Source organism: Lissotriton helveticus, chromosome 2_2 (genome assembly GCF_964261635.1).
Source record: "Lissotriton helveticus chromosome 2_2, aLisHel1.1, whole genome shotgun sequence".
NCBI lineage: Eukaryota > Metazoa > Chordata > Amphibia > Caudata > Salamandridae > Lissotriton > Lissotriton helveticus.
Genome location: NC_136060.1, coordinates 293,767,654 through 293,780,789, shown reverse-complemented (window position 1 = coordinate 293,780,789; position 13,136 = coordinate 293,767,654). Strand labels below are relative to the sequence as shown.

Below are 13,136 nucleotides of genomic sequence, written 5' to 3'. Positions count from 1 at the left end.
CACTTGGAATGCTGACTATCTTTTTTAAGCTCCCTAACCTCCTCTGTCGAGCCCTCCATTGCCAGGCAATCCAAGCAGGGTGAATGTAGCCCTCTGTGCATAGCTACATTCCAGTAGAACAAGCCCTATCGCTTAATTCTTCTTTTCAGCCTTGAAGGGGAGTTATACCATCTCTGTGCTCGCCACACCTGGAAAAATGTTCAGAGAGGAAAGGGGCTGGATTGAAGTTTGGGAATGCCCATAAACATACGTATCTCTGTATGTTCGCAAAATTCCAAGTCGAACCAGGCCTTAGAACACCCTCTTTCCAACCCTTTAGTGGGACTTATGAGTGCAGATTTATGACTGCCATGAACCTCTTTGCTTCTGGCAGATGTAAAAAATGTAATTCAGTTGTAAATATACATTTAAAGTCAAATTTACTTTTGTGAATTTCAGGCATCTATGAATATGTTGGACATTCTGCTGCAATTATCTGACCTCTCTTTTCTGTAAATTCATGTTGATATCAACAGAAATTCTTGATCTTTGCTTTTGTAGTAGTCCTATGTGGCTTGTATAAACAGCCCTGAACATTCACAATTGTGATATAAGAAATAAATCTAAAACACCTCTTTAATGTTTTCCAACAGTGCAGGAATAAATACATGGGCCTACTAGTTTGCTTATTACTAACGTGCCACATGAACTTGACTTTCTAAATGAAAAAGGTAGCAATTCATTAGCTCAAATTGACAAAGTTTGAAATTATAATAAAATGTATTATTCAATTCGGTGTTGCCAGGGAAATGCCATCTTTACTGAATACCATTCCTTTTTGATTTAAAATAATGCACAGTAGTGTCTGATTTAAGTCTCACATGCTATTGTTCCCATTTCCAGTGCACAAAACTGTGTATCACAGTGTAATGTTATATACATGTTAGGGGACAGAGGGCATTCTGCAGTGCATGGGCATAACAGAGTTTGCCCTCTCGTTGGACTTTTATTTAGAACTTATGTTGGGTGATCACCAGGTGCCCAGTTACTAGTTTCTAATCCAATGACATGTGCAACTCTAGGTGCTACACTGCTGCACCCAAGTGAAAAAAGTCAATGTGACTCATGAAGATAGGTCTCTCAAAGAGTCGGAGCGAGTCCCCTGGACTCCCCACCCCAGGCTTTCCCCTGCAGGCGGGTGCAGTCACTCAATGTACTCGCCTGCAGGAGGATTTCTGTCCCCACTTTAAAGTGCAAGAGGTTTGCCGCCTTTACTGTGAAACACGGAGTAGTTTTTAAGCAGCCACTATGTATTTGACTGAATGCCCTGCCTGAGGACAGCATGAGTCAGCGGCTGCACTGGAGGCAGCACATTCATCTTAATAGGGCATGCTGTCCCTGTAAGCTCCTGCTGCACCTTTTGAAAGGTGCATCGGGCACAAACAAGGAAAGTGCACCTGTGCGTAATATAGCTCCAGTTTATAATAGATGTTTGATGTTTAAAGGAATAGTCCTTTATTTGGGAAGCAACTAGGAGAACTGATCAATGTGTTTCACAGGCTTCAGGCTTATCTGGGATTTTTCCTCCAGATAACTCTCTAAAACTTTTCCATTCAGCTATGTTTAGTGCTAGGTTTACAAAGCAGGCCCTATAAGGGTATATTCACCTCCTTCTGGCAGCGACATGGAGGTGGGCAGAATCTAATCAGCGAATGACGTCACAGTAATTTCACAAATACACTCTGCTGCTAAGGAAGAAGAGGGGGAACAGTGTCTGCTTGCATGCGTGTTTGAGTGTGTGTGTGTGGGTATGTGTGTCGGGTTTGTGAGGGTGAACTTTGATGGCTTTCACTGCTTTCTGCTTCCTCAACTCCAAGAGCTGTCTGTCAAGCAATGTGGAAGAGTTGACAAGAGCTTGATGACAGTTCTAATCATAATTCAGTAAGATTCACTGTAGCAAACGTAGAGACACAGGCAGCGGCAGTACAAGCCTTAGTAACAAAGAGAACAAGAAAAGCAAAGTGAATGTAAACATCACTATGTACAAAAAGTAGTGCAAGTTCTTCTCACACAGAAAACAGATGTAACTCGGATAGTAACAATGAAAGCTTCCTATGCACAAAGCTTTGTACACAAACCTTTTTGCACTCCTGATTTAAACTTTTAAAAAGTTAACTGCAAAACTGCAAGCTTAAAATGCCAGCTTCTCATTCACATAATCAAGATTAAAGCACAATTATGCATGCAGATGGAACTTAGTTCTGTGAACAATCCTCTAGGATGGCAGCTCCCCCACAGCACTATAATAATAGGTGCAGATGTAAGGGGTGGAGGATGATCACGCAAAATGCAATGAGCACCTACAAACTAGTTATCTCTAGTGATAGGCCATTTGCCATCCTAGAACTGCATACATTTATTCCTGACAAGACACGTGCAAGTGTCTTTGTAGCGTGGGAAAGGGAAAGGGCCAACCCCATATTCTGTGCTTTGCTTTATAAGAAAAATAGAAAACAAAAACGAGGCTCACTGCACACTGTCGCGACTGCAGACTCTCTATGGTAAAGTATAGGGAAAGTTTTTCAAAATGTATTTTAAGTTGAAAATAAAGATAAAGATTTTTAGGTTAAATATTAGTGTCAATTTTTTATATATTTATTTACATTTTTTTAAATGCTAATGCATCTTAAATACATTTTGAATTAGAAATGTATTTCTTGGAAATTGTTAGAAATGGGGGTTTATGTCATGTGTAACAGAAATATAATGAAATAATTATATTTATTTTACCATAGTTCAAATTAAAAATACATTCCCACCTAAAGAAAAAATATATTTTTAATGTGCATAATAATTTCAGAAATATAAGTATAGGCTTAATTAAAATTAAATTATGTTTTAAAATTTAATAATTCAGAATAGGCTATCAAAATATTTTATAATTAAATAACAAATATGTACTTTTTTATTATTCATTTCTATGTATTTATGTTTAACTAGTTAACACAATTTAAGTTATTTGAACATTATTTTCAATGGGGGTTTAAGTTAAAACCCAACTTCTATTATTTTCAACTGGAGGGTGTTGCAGTATAGTGGTTGCCCATGTGTAGTGCAGGACTTACCATTGTTTTTTTTTGAAGTAGTAACTTACACTCAGAGTTTGTGAATACCAAAAAGTAGTAAACTTACCCAAAATTGTACACTTACTCAAAAGTGTAAGTTACCTTTGTGAACTAGGTCTTCAGTGAGGCCACTGCTGCCTGTCCCCACAACTGAAGAGCTCATAAAAGTGGGATCTTTTGATAATGTGGCACTTTATTCACAAAATCCATCTCCTTGATACTTTTAACTAACAAATGTCACCTATTACTTAAACCAGAAAAGTTGACAGGGCATACAGCAGATCTATAGCCATGTATTTGGGGAAAGAGATTGAAGGATGAGTGGTGCCAGATGAATACTCATAGGTAATGGGAGAAACACTTACAACATTATAAGATTGTCAGCGTTCACAGGCATTCTGAGTGTTTTTCAGTCCTTAACCACACATTTAACGGTAGTCTGGAATAATCTACTAGATCTATATTTTTTGGGGCGTGTTAAGGAAGACTTCCCATATATGCAGAATTTACCTTGTTTGAAAAGGAACCAGAAACTCATTGTGTGCAACAGATTTGTGTACCAGAGTCTAAAATAACATAGTTCAATTAGTAGATCAAAAGAACTATTTATATTAGTCCCAGAAAACCTCTTGAATGAACTTTGGAATGAACTCTGTATCTACTTTGCAGAGAAAGTAGAAATCATTTGGTTGATAATCATGGAAGAATTTATATTATAGTCTCAGAACTGGCCCTCGTATCTGCAAGAGTGCAACTCTCCAGTCCCTCCACGTAGTTTTAAATTAGATTTATATAGCACTTACTACTCCTGGCAAGGTTTTGAAGCACTTGCACCAAGTTGCACACTATGATTAAAGGTGAATAGGTAGTAGATTAGCAATCGGTGCTTCCTTTTCCTTTGAGGATTAGTTGCGGTATGTTTGTTAAATTTATGCTATTGTGTTCTCGTGCATTTACCCTAAAATTTGAAAGAAGAACAGATTAATTGAAGTTGATTAGAAGAAAAGAGAAGATGTGAGATATTATTGGGAGTGAGGGACACGTGCACCTGTTAGTTGGATTACCGGAAAAGAAATTGAGAAGTGCTTTGAAAGAATGTTGGGGAGTCCATTGTAGTCAGAAAGGTTTTTAGATGAGTCAGAGTGGAGGGAAAGGTTGCTTCATGCCTGCTCCTCTCTCCCTGGCCTGTCCCAGTTTTGGTATCACACCAGCACAACTCCCACTTTTTGCAATATTTGTGAACCAAGAATTGAGAAGCCACAAATCCCAAAACCAAATAACTGACCCACAAACCTGCGGGATCCCATATTCAAGAAAATTCTGGCCTCCATCTTAAAGGCATTTCTATTAAAGTACCATACCCAGGCGATTTTCCTGAAAGTCAACAATTGACTACATGGGAAGTAGAAAACATTGCTTTTTGAAGCAGGATGCTGGTTGAAGAAATAATGCTGGGCTTTGTTGTAGGATGCTGTTGTTTGGAGCCTAAAAGAAAAGCTTTTTCCATGCTTGTACTAACTAGGAGACATTGGACCTTAGTTTGTGTGACTCGAGCAGGAGCATGAGGCAAATCACTTTGAAACTGGCGCTCTTGAACCTGAGCCTAAGGTAAAGCTTCTTACTATTTGGTAATGGTTGTTCCTATGTATCAAACCAACTGAGGGGAATCCTGAAGAAAGGTTTTACTCATACAGTGACTCTTGGGTAAAACTTTTGAGACAAGGTCACCATACAAACTATAACCACCTTTCTAAAGACCCCCCGCCATGAACTTTTCAGCTGTGGCCATATATAACTGTGTGATTGGTGGCTACCAGGGCTCTCCTTCAAGATGGCTTTTGGTAGTCCTAATAGCACTTGCTGTGATATTGGTAGTGCAAATGTGTGTGGCTTTCTTTACAGTTGGCATACCCCTTATGAGAGCACCAGACGAGGCAGGAGCCGATGATCAAGAAAATGGTGAGTGACTTTCTTGCACTCCTGTTGGGATATGTTTCTACAGAGGGGCTCCTCATTGACGGCTACAAGCTCTTATTATACTGAATATTACTATGTTGTGCATAATTCACATAAAAATAACAAACATTTTTATATTATAAGTAATGCTTTGCATTGGAATGCATTGCATTCCCTTGCTTTAAAAACAAAAGTCTATCCAATTTTCACTCAATGTTTTAAAAAAAGATTTAATGGAGGAATAAGCAGCAAACAGGAAACAATACCTGGTGGTGCCACCATCCTTTGCCATTTTTGAAATAAGCACGTCTTCAGACAGTCTCGCGGACTTAGACTGTACGTTTTATGTCTCGACATCAGCTCTTGCATTGGTTCCAGTATAACACATAACTGAAAAAGATCACATGAAAACACATTTCCATTAAACATGAACAAGCAGTGGACAAAGATTTGCATTTTAAATTCTTAGAAACCTACTGAAGACTGTTCAAATCTGACAAGATGTAATTGTTGCTTATACACAACTCATGAATCACATTCTTAGGGATAGGTTAATTTTTAGAAGAACTCAGTATCTAAAATGAAGCATTATAAATTCCACTTGAAAAAACAGAAGAACTGCAGAGAGTTACAATGAGCAATACTAGGTCAGCTTACGTGAGCATGTTTATTCCTCCCACACTAAGGAATCCGCTAGGCCAACATCTTTTCTCTTAAAGCTGTTAAATTATTTTTTACTAAGGCTCTTCCATGTGAGCCATAAGGAAAGGGGAAGCTGGGTAATGCTCAAGTTTAGTCAGTGAATCGTTCACCATCCCTGATTCTTCATGCAATAAAATTTACAGGTAAATGCTAGGGAGTATTCAGTTACATTTCAAAATAATAGAGCAAAGGAAAAATAATAAAGTTGTAAACAAATGTTCACTTATGGTTGGGATGGCAACTTGAGCAATCCAATAGCTCTCTTGCGCAAATGAGCCAACACAAGGTTTGACACAAAACTTGCCAATGCAGTCAAAACAATAACTTAGTGACGCCATCAACAAGACAATGTAAATCCCTCATAGATCCACCATCTTGCTTGATCCTTCTCATATATGTTGCACTGTCCTTACGTATTCTGGGGCCACAATTACACCTAGAAAACCCAAATCTGTAATAACGAATGTGGGATACTAAAAACAATTTGATAATTTCTCAACATTTGCCAAAGCAGAAACAACCACAAAGTGTTCTCCTCTGCACAAGACCTTGCTAAATCCTCATTTCCCAAACCCTTCAACTTATCATATGCTTTGCGTGTGCTGAATATTATCGGCAGATGAGCTAGATATTGATGATTAGGTTAACTATAATTCAACCTTTCCAATCTGAAGCTTGAAGAATGTGATTGCATTTTGAAATGGAAAAAGATTTTTTCATTTTACAGTTACCTTTCTAGAGGATAGTTTTCTCGTGACCATGGATGCAGGATGTATCTCAACCTTTTTTAAGCTGGACTTATTAATATTCTTGCCAAATACTATTTACTTTGTGAAGCCAGTGGTACATGGGGAACTTAACCAAAGTTGTAATAACATCTTTAACCATGGATGGTCTTATTTATTCAGAGAAGAGTTCTTCGGGGCTAATTGGGTTCCCTTGTGCTCCTTGGTACTTAACTTCTGGGACACTTCATATGGAGTAATAGTCTGAAGAGTCCTTCCTATGTAGGCAGCCTTAGGAATTAAGCACTGAGATCTCATGTCCGAGCTACATTTAAAAAAGGGTTTTACTGCTCTGAATACTCTGCAGCATTACTGCCTGTCTGCCTCTAATATATGACCAAGGAAACAGATTAGTGGGGCACAATGTTGTAATTTCTTTAACTTAAGCAAACAGCTTTGCATACTTATTGGTTAGATAAACCTTATGAAATTACTTTGTGGGAAAAATAAAGAGGAAATCTTTAGAACACATATTATATTTCCTTGTTAATTTCACTAGTCTAAATACCAGACCATCTATATTTCCCTAGAAAAAAAATGGGTTTTGCGGTCTCTTGGTGATTCAATGTATATCCACAAACCGGTAATGGGAAACTTCAGCACATGTTTCACAACATACGTTGCTTCATCAGGGCCAATATCAAAAGAAGATGCAATATTTTCAGTATGGACAAATGATATGGACAACTTAAAAAATATATATATATATTTTTATTTTATACAACTGAACAATCAGCACTAAGGAAGTCATACATGATACAGTAATAGAAGTAGAGTGTAAATCGTTACAAATATAGTCATTGTCGCTGAGCCAGGGGCAGTTGTCCCCATAAAGAGGGGACTGTATCTTGGACCAGGAGACAGTTGTCGGTAAATTAGTGGGATAATCTTGCGAAACTTTATAGACTCAAATCTCCGTTGAAGCCCCCTGTGTCGTGTGACCGGTAGACTGCTGCGTGTCGATCCCTGTGTCCAACCCAAAGTATTTCCTCCAGGGGCCCCAGAGCTGGTGCAATTTCCTCGGGCACCCCCTGCTATGGTATGTGACTTGCTCGGCCGTCTTGTATAGGTCCATCCCCTTAGGCCATTCCTGTATGGATGGTCTGTCAGCCACCCCCCACTTTCTGGCTATGTCCCGTTTGGCCACCACCAGTCCCAAAGAGGCAAAGATCAACTGAGTCCTAGTTACGTCCACTTTGCTAGGGATATCCAGAAGCAGGAATTTGGGTTCCATTGGCAACATTACCCCCAATACCATTCCCAATAAGCCAATCAGCTGCGACCAGTATGGCCTGAGTGCGGGGCAGGCCCAGATCGTGTGATAGAAATCACTGTTAGTGATCTTGCACACCAGACATAGCGGCGACTCTGCTCTCCTTATCCTATGGAGTCTTTCTCTAACATAATACGTGCAGTGCAATATTTTGAATTGAATTTATCGAGGCCTTTATAGCCACCTCCCTGGGATGCATCAATGCCGCATCCCAATCGATATCCTCCAGGTACCCCATGTCCCTCTCCCATCTTGTTCGTAGACCTAGCAACCTGTCGGGTAGATTGTTATTGCTACATTTATATGTGAAGGAGACCGCTTTACCAATAAGTTTCTCCTGTAGAAGCCTCCTTTCCAGGGGAGCATATTCTGGGAGTTGCTAAGGAAAGGATGTTTTCTGCCTGTCACTCTTGTTGCAATTGAGCGTATTTAAGGACTTGAAAGTCCACCATATTATATTCCTGCTTAAATTTAGGCCATTTTCTAAGTTTGCCTTTTTCAATTAAGTCCCCTATCATGGATATTCCCAGGTCCCAAACCCAGTGAGCTTACTTATTTATTTAAGCCAAGTCTTTTCCCAGAGCGGTGTGGACCGCGTAATCTGTTTTGTCCAACCCAGGGTCTTGCTAGCCCTCTTCCACACCAACAGTGTCACTTGGGTTGCCGGTAGCAGGCAAGAAATGCCCCTACCCCAAATAGATAATGTAACTGTGTGTGGGGTTGCAATGTCTCCCTTTCAAGATGGTATATGGGGTGGTCTCTATGTTTGTGCATCCATTCATTTATGGCGATCAAGTGTGATGCCCAATATTACGCCTCTACATCAGGGAGTGCAATTCCTCCATTGTACGGGTTGCCCCGCAGAGTCTGCAGTGCAATTCTGGGGTGTCCATCCTGCCATACTAGTGATCTAATTTTGCCATCGATCTCAGTGAAAATAGCCCTAGGCAGAAGATAGCATGTGATTTACAGGGCATACAAGAGTTGTGACAGGGTGATCATTTTAAAAAGAGCAGCTCCACACATCAGGGTGAGAGGAAGGCCTCCCCATCTCTCTATATCAGCCTTAAAGTTGCCCAGGACGACGTCCAGATTTTCTCGTCTACACTCCTCCGCGTCAGGCATAACAAAAAAACCTAGATATTTAAAACCCCTCAACACCACTCACAATTCTACACACCGTATGATGCAGGAGTGTGTCTGTCACCGCCTGACCAAAACACAGGTGGCTCGGGGAGACGCCGGATGTACAGTGGAGTGTGAGGCGATATTCTCAGAGAAACTGGTATAGTGCTTGTTCCAGGAGGTGGCCATCAGCTAGAGCTATTTGGATTGTCTTGTTTAGTATCCTCATCAGGCGTTCTACAATCCTGATAAGATGACGGCAGCATGCACAAGAACATATGAACTTTTTCCCTACTGAAGAGAAAGGAATTTCGAAACACGTGTATAGGGATACGGGCACTGGCCATGAAATTTGACAAATCAGCAACTTTGAAAACTACATTTACCATGATGCAAAAGGTAATTCCGTTGTGCATGTCCGCGGCGTGCCCCACCCCCCTTGACTGTTGAAAAGGCTCCGACGAGCCGCGAGCTTACGAGCTCAGGGGTGCGCGACGCATGCTGAGAGTGGTAATAATCCTGATAAGATGACGGCAGCATGCACAAGAACCTATGAACTTTTTCCCTACTGAAGAGAAAGGAATTTCGAAACACGTGTATAGGGATACGGGCACTGGCCATGAAATTTGACAAATCAGCAACTTTGAAAACTACATTTACCATGATGCAAAAGGTAATTCCGTTGTGCATGTCCGCCGCGTGCCCCACCCCCCTTGACTGTTGAAAAGGCTCCAACGAGCCGCGAGCTGACGAGCTCAGGGGTGCGCGACGCATGCTGAGAGTGGTAATAATCCTGATAAGATGACGGCAGCATGCACAAGAACCTATGAACTTTTTCCCTACTGAAGAGAAAGGAATTTCGAAACACGTGTATAGGGATACGGGCACTGGCCATGAAATTTGACAAATCAGCAACTTTGAAAACTACATTTACCATGATGCAAAAGGTAATTCCGTTGTGCATGTCCGCGGCGTGCCCCACCCCCCTTGACTGTTGAAAAGGCTCCGACGAGCCGCGAGCTGACGAGCTCAGGGGTGCGCGACGCATGCTGAGAGTGGTAATAATCCTGATAAGATGACGGCAGCATGCACAAGAACCTATGAACTTTTTCCCTACTGAAGAGAAAGGAATTTCGAAACACGTGTATAGGGATACGGGCACTGGCCATGAAATTTGACAAATCAGCAACTTTGAAAACTACATTTACCATGATGCAAAAGGTAATTCCGTTGTGCATGTCCGCGGCGTGCCCCACCCCCCTTGACTGTTGAAAAGGCTCCGCCGCGCCGCGAGCTGACGAGCTCAGGGGTGCGCGACGCATGCTGAGAGTGGTAATAATCCTGATAAGATGACGGCAGCATGCACAAGAACCTATGAACTTTTTCCCTACTGAAGAGAAAGGAATTTCAAAACACGTGTATAGGGATACGGGCACTGGCCATGAAATTTGACAAATCAGCAACTTTGAAAACTACATTTACCATGATGCAAAAGGTAATTCCGTTGTGCATGTCCGCGGCGTGCCCCACCCCCCTTGACTGTTGAAAAGGCTCCGACCAGCCGCGAGCTGACGAGCTCAGGGGTGCGCGACGCATGCTGAGAGTGGTAATAATCCTGATAAGATGACGGCAGCATGCACAAGAACCTATGAACTTTTTCCCTACTGAAGAGAAAGGAATTTCGAAACACGTGTATAGGGATACGGGCACTGGCCGTGAAATTTGACAAATCAGCAACTTTGAAAACTACATTTACCATGATGCAAAAGGTAATTCCGGTGTGCATGTCCGCGGCGTGCCCCACCCCCCTTGATTGTTGAAAAGGCTCCGACGAGCCGCGAGCTGACGAGCTCAGGGGTGCGCGACGCATGCTGAGAGTGGTAATAATCCTGATAAGATGACGGCAGCATGCACAAGAACCTATGAACTTTTTCCCTACTGAAGAGAAAGGAATTTCGAAACACGTGTATAGGGATACGGGCACTGGCCATGAAATTTGACAAATCAGCAACTTTGAAAACTACATTTACCATGATGCAAAAGGTAATTCCGTTGTGCATGTCCGCGGCGTGCCCCACCCCCCTTGACTGTTGAAAAGGCTCCGACGAGCCGCGAGCTGACGAGCTCAGGGGTGCGCGACGCATGCTGAGAGTGGTAATAATCCTGATAAGATGACGGCAGCATGCACAAGAACCTATGAACTTTTTCCCTACTGAAGAGAAAGGAATTTCGAAACACGTGTATAGGGATACGGGCACTGGCCATGAAATTTGACAAATCAGCAACTTTGAAAACTACATTTACCATGATGCAAAAGGTAATTCCGTTGTGCATGTCCGCGGCGTGCCCCACCCCCCTTGACTGTTGAAAAGGCTCCGACGAGCCGCGAGCTGACGAGCTCAGGGGTGCGCGACGCATGCTGAGAGTGGTAATAATCCTGATAAGATGACGGCAGCATGCACAAGAACCTATGAACTTTTTCCCTACTGAAGAGAAAGGAATTTCAAAACACGTGTATAGGGATACGGGCACTGGCCATGAAATTTGACAAATCAGCAACTTTGAAAACTACATTTACCATGATGCAAAAGGTAATTCCGTTGTGCATGTCCGCGGCGTGCCCCACCCCCCTTGACTGTTGAAAAGGCTCCGACGAGCCGCGAGCTGACGAGCTCAGGGGTGCGCGACGCATGCTGAGAGTGGTAATAATCCTGATAAGATGACGGCAGCATGCACAAGAACCTATGAACTTTTTCCCTACTGAAGAGAAAGGAACTTCGAAACACGTGTATAGGGATACGGGCACTGGCCATGAAATTTGACAAATCAGCAACTTTGAAAACTACATTTACCATGATGCAAAAGGTAATTCCGTTGTGCATGTCCGCGGCGTGCCCCACCCCCCTTGCCTGTTGAAAAGGCTCCGACGAGCCGCGAGCTGACGAGCTCAGGGGTGCGCGACGCATGCTGAGAGTGGTAATAATCCTGATAAGATGACTGCAGCATGCACAAGAACCTATGAACTTTTTCCCTACTGAAGAGAAAGGAATTTCGAAACACGTGTATAGGGATACGGGCACTGGCCATGAAATTTGACAAATCAGCAACTTTGAAAACTACATTTACCATGATGCAAAAGGTAATTCCGTTGTGCATGTCCGCGGCGTGCCCCACCCCCCTTGACTGTTCTACTTCCCTGTTTGCCTGGGGCCACCTGGGGGTTACCCGGCGATGCTTGATCCGATGGGACGACGGGTAGTAAAGTAGTTCAGTGCTGGTGATTGGCGGGCCGTTATCTGTCTGAAGCTCTCCAATTAGGCCGTGGGTTGCCATGATTTTTTCTAATTTGGGAATGACTTCTTCGGAGGAGACGATCTCGATTTCCGGATAACGCGAGAAATCTACCACCACTAACATGTACTTCCCACCTGGTAGGCTGCCAAAGTCCGCGCTGGCTCTTTCCCATGGGGCATTGGGACCTGCTTCCGTGATGACAGGTGCGGGTCTGCTCGGTAGGCTGGTTGCAAGGCAAACTGGGCAGCGCTGGATAATCGACTCAACCTGCTGGTCTAAACCGGGAAACCAGACTTTGCTCCTGAGGCGGTTCTTTGATTTCATGATTCCTTGGTGTGCCCCATGTGCAAGGAGGGCGGCTTGGTGGGTCAGGCGCCCCGGCAGGACAAGGCGAGGACCTCTCAGGAGGCAGCCATGGGCAGACACAAGCAACTCATGGCGTACTTGGTGTAGAGCTTTCAATGTGGCCTGTGCTTCGGTCGTGCTGAATGGTGTCGGGTTTTGGAGTGGCCTCCAGACTCGTCATCTTCCTTTGTTGCTTGCCTCACCTCTTCCAGTGAGACTGGGAGAGGTCTGGACCGTTCGATAATTATTCGCACGTAGCCCTCGGTGGCTGTCGCCTCTGCTGCTTCTGGCTCAGTGACCGGTCTGGCGTGCCTGGACAGGAAGTCCGCTGGATTGCAGGTGCCTGGTCTGTATTCCACGGTGAACTGGAATTCTTGAAGTTGCAACACCCACTTCTCTATCCGTGGGGGAGGACGTGATGAAGATTCCCAGAAAGAGCGGAATGAGGGGTTTGTGGTCCGTCAACACTGTAAATGGGTGTCCGTACAGGTAAATGTGGAAGTGGCGTCAACCCCACAGGATCGCAATAGCTCTTTTCTCGATTTGAGAGTA

At 43.1% G+C, this 13,136-nt stretch overlaps 1 protein-coding gene across 4 annotated transcripts in view; it reads right to left on the bottom strand.

Annotated features, from left to right (window-relative positions):
• LDB2 (LIM domain binding 2) overlaps positions 1-13,136 on the bottom strand; it is a 1,235,060-nt gene that overhangs the window by 175,747 nt on the left and 1,046,177 nt on the right. For all 4 annotated transcript variants that reach the window (XM_078678432.1, XM_078678431.1, XM_078678430.1 and 1 more), the window contains exon 6: positions 5,327-5,450. In XM_078678432.1, the coding sequence (XP_078534558.1) occupies positions 5,327-5,450 (124 nt within the window). The remainder of the gene's footprint in view (positions 1-5,326; positions 5,451-13,136) is intronic.